At 35.2% G+C, this 17,189-nt stretch overlaps 2 protein-coding genes and 3 long non-coding RNA genes across 8 annotated transcripts in view; 2 read left to right on the plus strand and 3 right to left on the minus strand.

Moving 5' to 3' along the window:
• Positions 1-17,189, plus strand: part of LOC124450526 — a 27,561-nt gene continuing 10,372 nt past the window's right edge. The window contains exons 1-3 of one of the 2 annotated variants that reach the window (XR_006950051.1): positions 1-12; positions 2,205-2,213; positions 4,243-4,247. This is a non-coding gene — a long non-coding RNA (uncharacterized LOC124450526). Of the gene's footprint in view, positions 13-2,204; positions 2,214-4,242; positions 4,248-17,080; positions 17,088-17,189 lie in introns of both variants that reach the window. The other variant, XR_006950050.1, reaches the window with a different exon arrangement.
• Positions 1,362-2,300, minus strand: LOC124450519. Its single transcript, XR_006950044.1, has 2 exons — positions 2,066-2,300; positions 1,362-1,869 (listed from the first exon to the last, which is right to left on the minus strand). It is a non-coding gene; the product is annotated as an uncharacterized LOC124450519 (long non-coding RNA).
• Positions 4,529-7,883, minus strand: LOC124450501. Its single transcript, XM_047001170.1, has 3 exons — positions 7,509-7,883; positions 5,602-6,042; positions 4,529-5,436 (listed from the first exon to the last, which is right to left on the minus strand). The coding sequence occupies exons 1-3, from the start codon at positions 7,740-7,742 to the stop codon at positions 4,990-4,992; spliced, it is 1,122 nt and encodes a 373-aa protein (XP_046857126.1). The 5' UTR covers positions 7,743-7,883; the 3' UTR covers positions 4,529-4,989.
• LOC124450465 (kinetochore protein Nuf2-like) lies at positions 7,887-16,748 on the plus strand. 2 transcript variants are annotated; one of them, XM_047001164.1, is made up of 18 exons: positions 7,887-8,125; positions 8,278-8,352; positions 8,946-9,028; positions 9,167-9,228; positions 9,325-9,352; positions 9,968-10,037; positions 10,322-10,395; positions 10,498-10,534; positions 11,186-11,242; positions 11,541-11,603; positions 11,672-11,761; positions 11,841-11,954; positions 12,886-12,944; positions 14,325-14,409; positions 14,616-14,722; positions 15,276-15,360; positions 15,500-15,574; positions 16,149-16,748. In XM_047001164.1, the coding sequence occupies exons 1-18, from the start codon at positions 7,946-7,948 to the stop codon at positions 16,215-16,217; spliced, it is 1,413 nt and encodes a 470-aa protein (XP_046857120.1). In that variant the 5' UTR covers positions 7,887-7,945; the 3' UTR covers positions 16,218-16,748. The 2 variants fall into 2 exon arrangements, with proteins under 2 accessions (XP_046857120.1, XP_046857122.1); XM_047001166.1 differs by lacking the exons at positions 7,887-8,125; positions 8,946-9,028 and having other exon boundaries at positions 8,274-8,352.
• The window catches only part of LOC124450511, a 2,021-nt gene continuing 607 nt past the window's right edge, over positions 15,776-17,189 (minus strand). For both annotated transcript variants that reach the window (XR_006950031.1, XR_006950024.1), the window contains exons 2-3: positions 16,840-16,949; positions 15,776-15,933 (exon numbers count right to left, since the gene is read on the minus strand). This is a non-coding gene — a long non-coding RNA (uncharacterized LOC124450511). The remainder of the gene's footprint in view (positions 15,934-16,839; positions 16,950-17,189) is intronic.

Raw genomic sequence — 17,189 nt, forward strand, 5'->3', positions numbered from 1 at the left:
GGTATCAACCCAGTCTTACCTTTTGGATAATCAAGCCCTGCTATATAGTACAGCTCCATGAAAGGATGGCTCGAAAATAATCACCGATAAAAACAGGTACGTGCGTACATGAGGGAAGATCACGTTTCTAGGGCCTGGAATAGAGAGTCTGATATGAAGACGTTTTAGTACCATAAATGTCTGTGTGTATATATAGATACGAGAGAAATTATACATCATTGAAATATAAAAATGTATGAGACAGACATAAACAACAAACTTTATCAAAAAATTTGTAGTTCAATCATTAAGTCATTTTCTTTCGTAACAACAAAATTATCTTGAAATAGTAATAATAATCATAATAATTTTCATAACTGGTGAGATACTTAAATTGTAAATACTGTTTCGAAAAGCGTTTTCACGATGGTAAATGAAAACTATAATCTCGGTGAATCCAAAAAGAACTGTTGAAAACTAAAATCAAGCCAAAAATCCAAAATCAATCCCTTGTCGACCATATTAGACGGTTTTCATTATTCTCACTAAATCCTAGAATTCTAAATACGTCTGTATGTGAAATCAGAGGTTGCTTGAGAACCAAAATATGCGAATGAAAAATATTCAAATGCATTAAGTGTTACTAGTGTTGAAATCAAATATCCAACGATATTTCTATAGAGATTAAACTCCAGAAGAAAAGTAAATATACGTATTTGTGAAATGGCGGGATTTACTTTCAACTGTAAATAAAAAAACGTAAGAAGAAGTTGTGGGCCAAAGGACAGGAACTAGTGACGTCACTGACGTCAAACTTTGGCGACAAGTAACTGTTCAGATCAGTGTAGTTCAGTGAACTTTGCATTGTTGTGAAAATTATTGGCGAAATGTCAAGACGCACATGACCAGACTGGTAGAATGAATGAAGCCCGATTTGTTCAGAAAACACGCACGAGAATTGTTCATGACATGCGAGCAGATCGTTGTTGAACAAGGAAGCCCGAAGACCTTCATGTCAGGAAATTCTCGACGAAAATCAAGAGAGTTTTCCTCAGATGACTACATGTCACGAGAAAATAGACGCTTGGAGAAGCGTTTTAGAGAATTTGATTTTGCTAGGTAATTCCATTCCTTGTACGATGACAAAAAGGTCCAAGAGTCAAAATCTTCCGACTTCTTCATTGAGTAATACTCTAATACACGAGTGCTAACGTTAACATTTCCACAAACGGAGAAGGCACAAACTGCATATGATTTCATACAATCATTCACAGCAAATACCGTATCTTGAAATCCACCACAAACCACAAGGTTCTTTTCAAACATCTGAAATGACAGCACTGTTATTGAATGTGAAGGCTTACATCGACTAATGGCAAATGTTGCTGAAAAAAAATTTTAATCTGTAAAAATATCAAACATGCTTACTGAGTTACAATAAAAGTTTCAAGAGAACAATTTAGAAACAAAAAAAGTATAAGGTATACATTTTATTCTAAATCGAGCAAAAAGGTTGAAACATGTAAGGTTGAAATAAATGGCTAAATATAACTCATAAAAACAACCAAGTTCCCACGGTTGGCAATGACATTGTAATGGATCCACTGACCTCTCTAAAGTTATAAAAACACTTGCCTCCTCTGTGACTTGTCATTACAAATACAAACTTTTTATCTTGATGAAATTTTTGATACCAATGTTGTTTCTTTGTTTATAAATCGTCTGCGTTGATCGAAATCTTGGTGATGCTAACATCCTTAACCTTAGGAAAATCAGTAGAGAAAAACATAACACTGCCGTCGTTTTCAACCTCTTCTGTTAGTCCAAGACTGTTACGGGAAATTCTTGAAGAAACTGACATACTTGCTCTTTAATGTGTTCCATCATTTCCTAAATAAAAATTATATAATGACTAATATGATTTTATTTATGAGACAAACAAAAACCACAACGATCGATGTTGATTAAGAACCGATGTTTACTACTTTTAAGAAAGTGTAGACAAGCTTAAGGAGTTTTATCCGTTATCTTTGATTTAACATACATTTAGTGTTTACTCATGACTGGATTGAAATAACTGACTTACAACGACGTTCTCTGAGTCAACTCTCTTCAGCCAAGTCCTTCCATGAACGGCAAACCATGCTTGCATTAACTAAGCTTTTTTAAGCTTTTTGCGTTTAATAATTCAAATATATTTGCCACCATTTCTGCTGGAAAATAAGAAGTACATGGTCGATCAATTATACCCGCGCTTCATGGTAATTCTGGTGGTAAATGTTCAATATCATGTTTGACCATGAGTTCGAAACATTCGACATCTGCGGCCATGTTTGATTAGAGGGTGGTCGTGGTCAGTTCGGTAGACTGGTAACGATTGATTTCCCTAAATGGCTGCTCTCTGTAGACCTATACATGTAGCTCAAATTTTTCAAAGCAAAATAATAAATCCATAAATCAGAAGTAACAGCCAACGTTTATTTGATATTTATGACTGATATCTTTAATTTTTTTAATCTTTGATTTTCTAAACTATTATAAAAAGAATACACTGATCCAGTATCATGCCACTCTGGAGTGATTGACTTACTTGAAAAAAATGCGCGTAATTCGAAATGGCGTATCCTTCACTTTCTAATGACGATGAAATTTCAAGTTTACACACGATTCGTTTAACATGAATGTTTGTGAAGAGGAGCTCAAAAACTACAGTAAATTCCTGGTTGGTCAACGGGCGTAAACGTTGTGATCAACTACCTATATATTCAGGTTTATTTATGATTTTGTAAGCAAGATCCTTATGTCATCCACGACAAACGTTTACTGCTTTCTATGTAATGTTCATGCAGATGTTATCGTCACAGTTTTAAAAGAAGCTTTTCCTAAACATTGCTACAGCATCTCTTCACATATCGAATTATCAATGAAACAACAAGCAAATGCTGCAGTTACAGCAACCTTTAAAACAAGATATATCATATATGTTTGAAACAATTAAGTCATGAGGAAGGATAACCAGGAGGCTTTTAGTGCGTAAGCTAGAGCTTTAGTTTCAATTTGGTATGAAAATTACGGGTCAACAGTCAAGTCACAGAATAGATATCTTAACAGAAGGTTCACTCGTGTCGGAGCCTTTGATGTTTGTGTCCTATTTTCTGAAGCAAATTTTAAGGAGACACACCTTCCAGCAAAATACTTTCGCTAGGTCGCAATAGAAAATATAGATGTTTTTACAAATATATTGTTTTGCACTACGAAAGCTCTTCTTCGCATGATAACTCTTTGTAAAAATTTTGGCAAACTTTTGCTTTAAACATGAACTATTAGTAAAATGGCATACTTGTGCAATACTATTCTATATTATTTTTGTGATAGTACCTTGCTGGGAAGTCACGCATGCATATTAAAAAAATACGCCATGATTTTAGCCAAGTAGTCCTTCTGTTAGATGTCTATTCTGTGGTCAAGTGCAGTTTAGCAGACACCTTATATCGCTGATCAATAGAAACATGCTGAAGGCTCAAGAGAGTCAGAAGCATGCAAGCTTAAAAATAAGTTAGTAGCTTAGATTTGATTTCAAACTTCAAACGAATATCTTTTTTGATTTAATATTAAGCAAGTTTGCCTACAATGTGAATTGTGTCAATTGTGAGTGCAAACTATACATTTGCTATTGTTTCTTTTTCACACAACACTTTTATGTTAAATTTAGCCACCTTTAAAGTTCATCAGCATGATTCCTTATCCCGAAATTATAGCAGAAGGATCTTTCATCTCATTTACTTTGCTTTTGTAAGTACATTATTTTGATTAAACTAGAAGTTACTATCGCAAGGAAGTACTGCTCTGCCCTCCCATTGTCTGCAAAAAATGCTAGGTACACAAATGATAAAGAATTCTTTTCACGCATGTACTTTAACCTGTTAACATTGCGTTGGCAAAGTTTGCTTCAATGCTTATTGATCAAAATTTGTCCAAATTTCACCATAAATCAAAAGGTTTGACGGTTTGCCACATTTACGAAGTCACGAGCTCAAAAAAACCACGATCAACTTTCAGCATTTCATATTTCACAAATTTTCAAGATAAATTCATTGCCATTTTCAATGAAGATATGTTTTGAGGTAAAATACGAACTGTAGTTTTGTTGTGGCTGGTGTGTGGCTGCAAATGAATGTGTTGGCTCTTACACGTAGCTTTAGTCCAATTAACTTTCATGGTTTTATACTTTGAGAGAAAAGCTTCAGTTATTGTACCACCCAGGGGATGTTTTAGTTTTTCATTGTAAAGTATTTCGGTGCTTAACAAATGGTTATATTCCTCACAGTTTTTTTCTGAAATCTAGTCATTTATTTTAGTGCATGCTTTGCCGAAATGAATCATGAAATATTACATGAAGTAATTTTTATTGTCAGTTATTTTACTCTTCTTAATGCCTGAAGCAAATATTTCTTTTTCAGTAAACCATGACATTGTGACTTGGGTAACCTATTTAAAACTAGCTCACAAAAACTGTGCAAAGTTGTTATAATAAAACCTTAAATTCATGTAAAAGATTAGCATTTAAATTACACTATAACAGACTTGCGGTACATATTTATCAGAATTTTTCAAGTCATAATACTACATCAACAAATTTTTCTTTTTAAGTGAACCATAATACTGTGAGATTGGTAATTAATTTAAAACTAGTTTACAAAACTTGTGTGCAAAGCTCTTTAATACACAAAATTTGGCATGTCAAAAAACGACAAGTCTGTGCCAATATTCATATATTTAGAACTAGACTTGCTCTGTTCAACCCTGATAACTGTACAGATTAAACTCTCGAGCAAAGTTAATGTGCTTTTATGTGTGGCAATATAAGTTATTGCAAATAGTGAATGAAATATTATGTAAAATGTTGTGTGCTAAAGCACTTGTACTAGTTACAATATTACTATTGAGCATCTTGAGACTTGTAACTTTCATGATCAGTACAGTTTAGTTGCATTTTGCATCATGTGCTCATTATTTGCGAAATGTTACGACACAAATGACCAGACTGAAATCATGAGTGAGGGTTGAGTTGTCTCTGGGATTCTTGCGATTATCGTCCAAACAATGTGAGCCGATCTCTTCGGAACATGAAAAACCAAAGACTTTCATGCGAGGAAACTCTCGACGAAACTCACGTGAACTTTCGTCGGAGATAATTGTATTGCTTATATAATAAGATTTTATTAGAAAACAGACGCTTGGATCTTTGATGTTGGAAGGCAATTGCATTTCTCGAAGTGTTTGCAAAAACGTCCCCGAGTTTACATCTTTCAACGCACGAAACATAACACGACTGTAAACGTCAACATTTCCACCAACTGCCAAGGCACAAACTGGATACGATTTCATTGAATTACCATTCACAGCAAATACCATTTCAAGAAATCCACCACAAAGCACAACGTTCTTGTCCAAAATCTAAAATGACAACAATACCAATTTGTCATATTTCCTTGCAATTGTCCTAGAAAAACGCCGCTATTAAAGGAGAGTTGAAAGAGACGTTTGCACGTGGAAGGCGTTTGCTATCATCGATGGGCCTTTGTAATGATTACGTCATAGCAAAATGTCGGCTCCACTGACCTCGTAAATCTTTGGAACGCACTTGTACGCTCTGCTGCTCGCCAATAAAAATACAAATTTCTTATCTTGACGAAGTTTTTCGCGCCAATACTCTTTCTTCGTTCTTAGCACTTCGGTGTTAACATAAACTTTTGTGATGTTTATATCCTTTGCTTTAGGAAATACCAGAAGAGAAACCTTTAATATGCCATCATTTTCGACTTCTTCAGGCAGTCCACAACTGTTCTCCCCCATTACACTTTTTGCATAAATCTTATGCAAACCAACAACAATCGCACATTCCTTCGGCAATGCCAAAGCAACTTTGACGCAAAATTTCGCGAATTTCTCACGATTTTCTTTCGACAGTTTTGGAAAACTTGCAATAATAACAGCAGCAGGAACGACTGAAAGCTCGTTGAGAAACTTGTACACCTGCTTTTCCATGTTTTCCATCGTTCCCTGGGAAAAAATACGACAACAATAAGGCAAACAATTCTCTACACTTACCATTCACTAAATTCAAAACAAACAGAGGGTGATAAATTTAACGAAACCCAATCACATTTTGATGCAAAAACACAACATGAGAGTTATAACATTCACGTCCAACGAAAGGTGCAGCCTGTCTGTAGGTTTATTAGTGCTTCCACATGTTAGTAGAAGTTTATCCTCAAGGATTGTTAGATCGATTAGGTTTTTGTGCAATCCAGTGCCAGTTCAAGTGGAATCCTGGTGAATAGTGACGTCACGTCTAAGGAGACTAGTATGAGTTGTGATTTTTGTGTTGTGACTTTTTCGAAAGTCGCTTTTCTTAAGTTTTTGGTAAAACATGACAACTACTAACAACAAACCGTAGTGTATTACAGCAATCATCTTACAACCCTACATCACACAAAGCCACCACGATAAGAACGATAACAAAACGTGCTCACTGCTCAACTCATATTCAATTCATCGAATGCTCTACGCAACGAAGCACCGAACACAAACCAAACAATGAATTTTACGAAAACAACAAACGATACCTTGCAAGTTACAACAAAGGTACGTCTGACGCAATCTCACGAAGCTTACGACCATACAAAATACGTGTCACACATAAATCAATTACAACGTTACGTTACGAAGCCATCGACTGGGACAGGGCTGATGTATTACAAACATCACCTCAACACTGAGACACAGACTTATGGTAGAAAGTGCGGCATGCCAACTTTGAAGAAAACACATTGAAGCAATCACAACAATAACTTGTAGAATTAGCAACATAGCCATCCTGTATGTTTTAGAACTGCCATGTAAATATTTGTACATTATCTTTGTTTATTTTTTTTCGAAATCTGTTGCTTTTGTGTAGGATGTTTACTGAACAAATTGGATGGTAGGAGTAAATAAAAAAAACTTAACCACACAACTGTGAATGATCATAATCTACAAACATGTACCTGGCGATACTCCTGGGTCAAAACTTAAACCCCAAATCCATTACTTCAAGCTACCTTACATTGGCCACTACTCACAAATCACAAAACGAAAACTACATAACTTGGTCAGACGTTACTGCACAAACTTAGCCATAAAACTAGTATTGTCTTCTTTTAAAATCAAAAATTTCTTCCGCTTCGAAGACCCCATCCCTTTCCTCTTAAAATCCAATGGGGTTTACAAATTCTCTTGTGCGGGATGTAATTCTCGCTACATTGGCGAAACCAGCCGCCACCTCAATATTTCAGTTTCCTGGTAAACAGACATCTCACTACCCTTGGCCTTAGTATATATTCTATTAGCGAATGTTGGTCTAGAACCCCAAGAGAAACAACTATAATTTCTATTCTATCATTACTCTCCTAAAACGATCAATACTGGTAAAGGACTGAGGAAGTGGAGACAAGTTTGTGGAGGCCCAACTGTCATCGTTAACATACATTTAGTCTTAACTCCTGACTGTCTTTAAACATCCGACTAACAAACGCCGTTCTCCGCGTCAATTCTTTCTCCGCAAGTTTGCTCCATCGACTACAGACCAACCCAGCAGCCACTAAACTTTTTGCTGGTAACAATTGAAATATGTTTGCCACTATTTCTGCAGGCAAATATGAAGTATATGGGCGTTCGATTACAATAGCGCTTGATGGAATATTTTCGACATTTGCGGCCATGTTGTATTTAACCGTTTGTTAATTTGGTGGACTGGTAACAATGGAACGGAATCTCTGTTGATGAATGTTCGGTGTGTTTGGCAAAATTTTCTAGATATCTTTCTTCTGTTGTAATAACTTATAAACTTCTTGTTTAATGGAAAACAACAACAACGTGCTATGAAACATATTATTAAGTTGAATCTACAAACTTTCTTAATACTATGACGTTGGTACCCTTTCAGTACGTCAGCAATACGTCACGTGACGGCGACCTTGAATCTTTTTCAAAAAGCGCGCAATTCAAAATGGCGTATCCTATTCTTTCTTACGAAGAGGCAATTTCCAGTTTACGTCAAATGTTTGACCTAAATGTGTGCGAAGAGGAGCTCAGAAGACCCACAGTAAGTTCTTTGTTGGTCAAAGGTTTTAAAATTTTGATCAGCTACTTAAGGCTAACTTTTTAGGATTATTTATAATTTTGTAAGCAAGGAAGACCGAAGGTTTTAAATTTGTTCTGCCTTTGCCACCTAAAGCATAACCGTTGTTTTTATAGTCACAGTTCGTTAAGAAGCTTATGCTAGACCTTGTTACAACATCTCTTGGCATATCAAGGGAACAAATGATGCAGGTACAAACACAGTTTATATATGTTTAGAAAAAGTTATTTGTATTAGTTTGGTTTAACCTAAAACAAGACAATTATATTCTACGTCGCAAATGACTGCCTTCCAGAGGCGGACTACTAATTATGGGGCCTTTAGGCTAAGACGAAGGTAAGGGCCTTTAAGTAACAGTGTAACATCTATTGCTCCCACTAAGTTCAGTTTTCCTTTGCATGGCATTTCCTGTTAGTGACCCCATAGAGTAAAAATGGGAAAAGTACACTTTTAGGTTTAAACAAAATTTCAAAAAGGATTGACATGGTCAAGGAAATGGGAAAAGTTAATACTTCACGAGTTCTGAGCATTTAACACTTGAAAATTAAGCATAAATTAAGCCGCATTTAGCTAGCCGCCTAGCCCTTAAAGCAAAATGTTCAAATTCTAATTGTGTCCGGATACACCGGGCCTTTTGAAAGCCCGGACCTGTAGGCTTAAGCCTACTCAGCATACTGGATTGTCCACTCCTGCTGCCTTCAATGTGAATTTTACCTATGAGTAACAACTGCCAATATTTGCCCAGGTGTATATGTCATTCATCAGTCATCTATATTAACTTTAGCCACCTTTCAAGCTGGTCAGTATGCTTCCTTATCCAGATATTTTAGAGGAAGGAGCATCATTTATATACTACACATTGATTGTGTAAGTATAGCAATATAACCGAAATGTCATGCAAAATGAATTGTTATTTCAAATAGCAAGTTCAAGTCTGTTAATGATTTCAAAAGTTATCCCGACTTTGAACATTAGCTCTAAAAACTTCTTTTTGTTTAATTTCAGACAAAGATTCCTCCATTCATGTATGGTGAAAGATTTTTCGAAAAATGATCTTACAGATCCAAGTAAGTGAGATCATGAACAACTATTGAAATATGTAAAATGCTTGACTGTCTTGTTATCAGCAAGCATTACCTCATCAAATTTCTCTGTTTATACAGAACCAAAACGTACTTTGAACATCATAAGGTATGACATTATAACATCATTCCTATTTGTAAAAGTAAATCAATAAAATGCATGGAGTGATTGGTCTATAGCTGAATGTTCTTCAACCTGTTCAAACTGATATGAGCTCTACCAATCAAATCAATAAGTCAAAGAGAATTTGCGAGTCAATCATGAATACATTTTAGAGAAAATAGTACAAGTTTTGTTTGAAATTTGTTTGTTTCGCGTCGTTGTTATTTTATGAAAGAAGTAAAAGTTGTTTTTCATGTTTGCAATGATTTATATAAACCATGTAGACAGTTGTGAGACTGTTAAGCCTGTTTTCCACTAGCCATGTATCGTAACGTATCGTAGCAAAACGTAACATGGCGCATGCGTGCTTATGAATTTCATCGTCAATAGGCATAAGCACGCATGCGCCATGTTACGTTTTGCTACGATGCGTTACGATACGTGGCTAGTGGAAAACAGGCTTTAGGGCTTGCGCTCATCTGCTCCTGACTTCTCCTCCATTGTGTGCATAAGCCTGTGCAAACACTGTAAACATCTCTTGTTTCCTAAATGTCAAACTCAGGCTGTATGTGCTCAATTTGCTGAATGTGCCTATGTACTCTTAGATGCTTTTTTATTTAGTGCTGTAGTAAACTACGAGAAGTTCAAAGGAACTCAGAATCAACATTTCGATCGAGTGACCGAAAAGAAGGTACAATAACAGTACAACAAAAATTGAATGGCTTGATTTGAAAATCGGGTTTATCTTGGACTCGTTACTGTCTTATCTCTTGGTTGCTTATGGTCCTGTGGCTGGTCTTTGCTGTATATTATCCTAGGGCTTGTTGCACAAAGTCAGGATTCACTTGATTTAATTGCTTCAACAATCTTTTTAGAAGGCTGCAATTTAAGCTGGGCGGTCTTAATGGATTTAACCCACAAAAAACATTTTTTTCTCGTTTTTGTGAGATATATTTCATGTCTTTTTCGCTACAGGAATCGGTAGCGGAACAAAAAATGCTTCTTCAGGAAAGAAACAAGGAACTTAAGGAAAAAATTGCAAAAATCAAGTAGAGCATCGTCCAATTTATGACATAATTGCTTGCCAGATATGCTAAACTTATTAATAAAACCCAATGTATCTTTTGTTTCCATCCATTGTCATTCCATAGAGCGGCTCGCAGCGTTGACGAAGAAAAGATACAGCAGGTTCGCACCAAACAAATTTTAAAAGAAACAAAGTCAACATAAAGTTTTTGATGTAAATATAATCATTTATAAACACACGCAAATCGTATTTATTAACAGTAAATTTTAAAAACGTAAATATATCTATAAACAAAAAACGTAAATATATCTGTAAACCAAAAACGTAAATATATCTATAAACGAAAAACGTAAATATATCTATAAACGAAAAACGTAAATATATCTATAAACGAAAAACGTAAACATATCTATAAACGAAAAACGTAAATGTATCTATAAACGAAAAACGTAAATATAAACAGAATTTTATTTGTCCATAACTATAAAAGTTTCCAACTAAGCATTCTGCTTGCCTGATTTAGCATGAAAAAATTTATAACGAGTTGCGTAATATTCAACCGAGCGATATGCTCTAATTGTCCTTTTTTCATTAAGAATTCTATCGATCTTTTATATTAGTTCTTTCAGTCAACCATTCATTATTAATAAATTAGTAATCACCAACTTTTTCGAATTTCAAACAAATGAAAAACGCACAAAGAGACCCTCGTCATGAATGATTTAGATACCGGTTTTTAAGACTGCATCATTAAATTGAACTTCAAAAAATGTCATACGACATAGTTTCATGTTTTTGCTTGATATGTACAGGTTCAGCCGATTGTAGAAGATCTCAAGAAAGAAGTGAATGACTTGAACATAAAACAGGTGCGCATGCGCACTACGTAATCCCACAACAGTTGGCTTTTCGCTAAGTATAGGGGATATACAGTAGGTCCACTTTGCCGTGCAACTGACTGCTGTATATTTAATTAGATTACTGGCTGTCGTTAGCCATTTCATCGTTCCCATTGGTCAAAAATTGAACGGTTGCCACTATGGTAATTACGTGCGTAAAGAGATATGCCTGGCACAAAAAATTTTAATGGAGTGGCTCTAATGTATATTCACTATACCCTGCTTCTGGGGTTAATCGTTTTCATTTGTTCTGTTTCATCTTGTTTAGGCATCAGACGTGAAATACACACAGCAATTGAAAACGGAAATTGCCGAGCAGACATCGAGTCAGGTTTGGGAATGTTTGAACCTCGTTCCCAGTCTTCCGCCTTTTATAATCATTCACTATCGTGTTCTCAGGCCGAGTTAAAGGTGCTGATCGCAAACAACGTTGAAGAATCGGAGAAGTTAAAGGCGAAAATCGTAACATCTCCCGAAAAGTTTCTTGGAGTAAGAAAATTTTTGGTTTTTTTTTCATGATGATTTCATCCTTTTTTAAAAAACGTCCTTCGGTTATGTTCCGTTTCAGGAACTCGATCGGATGAGCACCGCCATCGAGACTTGCAAATTGGTCATCGAAGAGAAAAGTCGAATACTTCACGAGAAAAAAAATTTGGAAGAATCTCTCAACGTTGTTGAAGATGTAGGATTTTTGATAACCTTCTTCATTTTGTGTATTTAGTCCGCTTCGTATTGTCGCACCATCCATAACTGCCATTTTTTGCGTGTTATTAACAGCTGCATTTAGCATCAACAATGCATGGTTGTAAATGTCGATCGTCCAGGTTGGTATAGTCCTGCGAAGGACTGTTTTTGTTGTTGTTGACTGACGTTTCGACAACCTTAGCGGTAGTCATCTTCAGAGTAAAAAAAAAGACTAGTATGTGTATAGAGTCATTTTTTGACTCTGAAGATGACTACCGCTAAGGTTGTCGAAACGTCAGTCAACAACAAAAACAGCTCTTCTCAGGACTATACTAACCTGGACGATCTACATTTACAAACATGAAACGATACTCCCGGGTTCAAACCATTTACTTTAATAATGCAGGGGGGAGACAAAATTCATATGCGTGTTATAGTTTGCAGAAAGCAATGGATTTCAAAGGATCTTAATGCAACAGAAGATGAATAAATGAAATAACCCCTCAATTATCCAACTCGCTTGGCCACTGGATATGAAATCACCAGAATAATTCCTTTAAAAGAGCCATCACTTTGATTCGCCTAGTTCTCCGTTATTGCTTTTGTCTAGAAACCGTTGTTTTCGGTTGTTCCGGAAGAAAAACCTAGGCTCGCTTTTCGTTATTTTTTTTTCAAAAGAAAAAAATTTGTTTGTACAAGCTCAATTATGAATATGATGACTAGATGCCATAAACCTAAGGCTTGTTTTGTCTGTGTTTTCCCATTGTTTTCTGGCACAGACTGCACACTGCAAACTTGTTTCTTGTCATCTCTCTTGAAATATTTCCAAACGGGATGATTTGACGTCAAATGTATAGTTGGCTGCTTTCTTAACACCTTTCTTTCTCGTCCTACATCATTGTGTGAAGTTTCTCGGCGATTTTTTTTAGAATTTTTGCACAGTTGATCGGGTTATCTCATCAGTGCAAGATGAATTCGCAAAATTGCAGTAAGTTTCGTGTCTTCAAAACTTATTTTTGCAATGTTCATACAGGCTAGCGTCTAGTTAGATATAGGTAGGATCCAGTAGATATAAATATGGTCTGGTAGATATAGCTAGAATCCATTAGATGTGGATAGGGTCCAGTAGATATAAGATAGGATCCAGTAGATGTAGATAGGATCCAGTAGATATAGATAGGATCCAGTACAATAGATATGTTCTGGTAGATGTAGATAGGATCCAGTAGATATAGATAGGATCCAGTAGATGTGGATAGGATCCAATAGATGTGGATAGGGTCCAGTAGATATAAATAGGATCCAGTAGATATAAATAGGATCCAGTAGATATAGTTAGGATCCAGTAGATATAGCTAGAATCTAGTAGATATAGATAGGATCCAGTAGTTGTGGATAGGATCCAATAGATGTGGATAGGGTCCAGTAGATATAAATAGGATCCAGTAGATATAAATAGGATCCAGTAGATATAGTTAGGATCCAGTAGATATAGCTAGAATCTAGTAGATATAGATAGGATCCAGTTGTTAAAGATAGGATCCAGTAGATATAGATAGGAACCAGTAGATGTAGCTAGAGTCCGGTAGACATAGATATGGCCCAGCACATGGCCCAACAGACTTAGCGAGGGCCTAGTAAATATAGCTTGGGCCCGGGAGATTTAGCTAGGGCACAGTAGATGTAGCTAGGGTGCAGTAAATATTGATAGATAGATAGATAGATAGATGATAGATAGATGATTTATTTCTTAAAAACTGGCAGCCATATTGCTGAAATACGTTTAAGATTACATATAATACATACATAAATAAATTAACTAAATTACATCTTCAATGAGTTAAAAGTTATAAAACTATTTCTAAAACGTTTGGTGTTAAAGTTAGTATTGAATGAAGATTGAGTCCTAAGTTCCATAGTTGAACGTTCTAAACGAGGAGGCAAAAGGTCATGAAGCTTATGTGAGGAATCTGCTACTATCTTTTGAAACAAAGCTGTTGTTATATCATTCCTCCTTTCGCTAAGGCGTTGTAAATTAGTAAACTGCAGAGCGTTTTCATATTCTTGATGAGGCAGGATTATTTTTAATGCTCGCTTTTGGACTGACTCTAGGTTATCTGACAGATACAATGTCAGACTATTGTGGAACACTGGGCAAGCATACTCCAAGACAGGTCTTATACACGTTTTGTAAAATTGGAGCAATTCCTTGACTTCGATATTTGCTCGTTTTAGTTGAATAAGATAATAGAGGCGTTTACGGCATTTCTTAATTATTTCATAGATAGGATCATAGATAGGATATACATAGGCTCAGTGCTTCAATGTGTTATGATCAGTTTATTTAATATACAAACTGTCAATTTAGAAATCGACAGAAAAAATACCAAGAAATACTGGATGAGGCAGCCATCAACAATGAACAACTTGAACATATTAATTTTGAACAAAAGGTCAATATAGTAAATTTAATTGTAGATGTTTGTCTCGTGTATATGAAGTAATCTGAAATTGTTAGATGTTTGTCTCGTGTATATGAAGTAATCTGAAATTGTTAGATGTTTGTCTCGTGTACATGAAGTAATCTGAAATTGTAGATGTTTTTCTCGTGTATATGAACTAATCTAAAATCGTTTTCTCCGCCTTCTTCCATTTTCAGAACGCCAAACGTCAGTTGACGATGATGATAGAAAAAAAAGATCGCATGGAACGAGTTTATGAAAAGAAACTGGCTGCGAAAAGGGACGAGCTTGAAGTGAACAAAAAGTACGAGTTCGTGGTCGTATTTGTTGCTTTTCGACGTCAATTTTTACTGTTTACACACGTAATGTTTTCGATATCAAAAGAACATTTAAAACGTTTTATGTAGTTTCTTCAAAAGATTTTCTTTTTCGTGCGTTTTTTTACGGTATTTAATTGAGTTCCATTTCTGGTGAAATTTATATCTCACCTACACTTTTTAAAACAAAAGATAAATTATTTGATTGTCATACAAGAAAGAAAGTCCCCCCTTTCGCAAAGCACGAGTGATCTTATTGGTCACATGGCTGTTGGTAAATTACTTAAAGTCTGATTAGTGCTCTGCTGATTTATCTGGAATTCATTTTATTAAGAATTTATAACAATTTTTGTCGGGAAGGCACTTTCTTTTTGTCTTGTGTCTATCTCAACAACAAAACATGGCATAGAAAAAATTTTTTTGTCACGAGAATAAGAATTTTTTTTGTAAATAATTTACGAACGGAATTTTTAGTTTCGTTCGTTCCACGTGTTTTGGACATGTTTTGGACATGTATTGGACATGTTTTGATCGTCGTAGGGATGTTGAGATGTTGCAGAAAAAAGGAAAACAGCTTCAAGAACAATCTTCGACAGATGAAGAATTACAAGAAGTGTTAGCGAAGGTGGGAAAGTTGCAACTCGCTCATTTTCTATATTATCACATTCAACTGTGGGTTCAATTTCCTCTGAGTCAATAGCATTGCTTACTTACTATTTTATTCAGCGCTATTTTTTAACGTACAACTTGTTTTCTATTTAAAGATAAAAGCAATGGAGGAAGACTACGGCATGAAAAAGAATTTAGTGAAAGAGGTCTACGAGCAGATGATAACCTCGGTAAATATATTATAATATCATGAAATAAATTTATAAAATAAAAACAATAAAACGCGTGCGGTGATTGGTCTATAGCCGTGCTCGCATTAGCCTGGGCAAAACAGATCTGAGCTCAACCAATCAAATCAATCAAAACAGTCAATCAGTCAAAGAGAATTTTCAAATCAATCATTGAATACATGTTAGAGGAAAAATTAGATTGTTTTAAATTTAACTTTTTCGCATTATTATAATTTTATAAAAGAAAACAAAGATGTTTTTCGTGTTTACACTGGCTTATATAAATGTCGTGGACGTTTTTGAGAACTGTACCGATCTGCTCTCGAGTTTTCCCAAAAGTCATTTCTGTTTGCGTAAGCCTGAAAAACAGTAAACATGTAAACAGTAAACATGTAAACAGTAAACAAACAGTAGACAAACAGTAGACAAACAGTAAACAAACAGTAAACAAACAGTAAACATGTAAACAGTAGACGAACAATAAACAAACAGTAAGCAAACAGTAAACATTGATTGCATCTTAAATGACTTATTGAACATTGATTTTGTGGAAGGTTTTTGTTTTGTTTTTCAGCTGAACAATTATCACGAAGGGCTTAGAAATGGCGCACATGCTGTGCTGAACGCTTTTTCAGATACTTAAGATACGAATAATGCCAATGAAGTGTTTGGATGAGATGATCCGACGCCAAATGAAGTAATGTTAAAAGTTAAGTAAATACAAACGATAAAAGTTAGCGTGATTTTGTTTATAGCTGAAAATATTTTCCTCCGTTATGTGTATACTATAAGAGATTGAAGTAGAGTTGACAAAACTCGATGAACTCATATTTAGGAACAGTATCTTCATCTTTGAGTTGAAGTTCATTCAAATATAAAAAAAGCTCTTGCAAATCATTTATTCGGTGTGATCGTGGAGTTGTACACCAGCATTCAAAAATACCATCTCACTTGAGAGTTTGTCGTATACGTAAAATATATTTCAGCTTTTAGTGCGACATTTTAAACACCTTCAAAGCAATATTGAATTTCAACTGACGAATGCGCCACCATTTCAACGCATATAGCAATGACAATTGAGCGGGGTTTTTTTTCGACTGCCAGTGTGACAGCATGTACATATATGTATTTACTTATTATTAGACTTTATTAGACTTCTACACTAATGCGATAAGAAGGCGTCTCGTTTTTTATATACTTAAATAGATTTTCTTTCAATGGGGCTTTTAGCTAATGTGCCAGGCCTGGATAAAGTATTTCACTACCTGACACTGACAATGCTGGAAGCTTCCATTCGTCTGAGTTGAGTAAAATTTTAAAGTGCGCATTAACCTTGCAGGATTTTAGTATAGTTTGAAAGAGCAGTTCTTGAAAACTATAAATTTAAAAAACAAATGAATTGAGATCAAAGCTTTCTTCGCAATTACGGTTTAAAAGTCCAGATTTTCCCTACATTTATTTCCCAATGGGGTCTGGTATCCAGTACATGTTGTGACGTCATGTAAGGAATACAGTCGCGTGGGCTTTATTCAAAACAAATTATTTGCTTTTTAAAATAATCAATGTTGTTGCCGATATTTCGATTATTGCGTCGTTTTTTTTCAAAATGTCCTCA

Source organism: Xenia sp. Carnegie-2017, unplaced genomic scaffold, assembly GCF_021976095.1.
Source record: "Xenia sp. Carnegie-2017 unplaced genomic scaffold, XeniaSp_v1 HiC_scaffold_13, whole genome shotgun sequence".
NCBI classification, from domain to species: domain Eukaryota; kingdom Metazoa; phylum Cnidaria; class Anthozoa; order Malacalcyonacea; family Xeniidae; genus Xenia; species Xenia sp. Carnegie-2017.

Excerpts from the sequence above, each read along its gene's own strand:
- LOC124450501 (XM_047001170.1), bottom strand. The coding sequence starts at position 7,742 with ATGGCCGCAAATGTCGAAAATATTCCATCAAGCGCTATTGTAATCGAA. Across the intron at positions 6,043-7,508 it reads GTCAGGAGTTAAGACTAAAT|GGAACGATGGAAAACATGGA; the intron begins GTATGTTAACGA and ends ATTTTTTCCCAG. Across the intron at positions 5,437-5,601 it reads GCGTTCCAAAGATTTACGAG|ATTTTGGACAAGAACGTTGT; the intron begins GTCAGTGGAGCC and ends TTGTCATTTTAG.
- LOC124450465 (XM_047001164.1), top strand. The coding sequence starts at position 7,946 with ATGACGTTGGTACCCTTTCAGTACGTCAGCAATACGTCACGTGACGGC. Across the intron at positions 11,243-11,540 it reads ATGACTTGAACATAAAACAG|GCATCAGACGTGAAATACAC; the intron begins GTGCGCATGCGC and ends CATCTTGTTTAG. Across the intron at positions 11,762-11,840 it reads CTCCCGAAAAGTTTCTTGGA|GAACTCGATCGGATGAGCAC; the intron begins GTAAGAAAATTT and ends GTTCCGTTTCAG.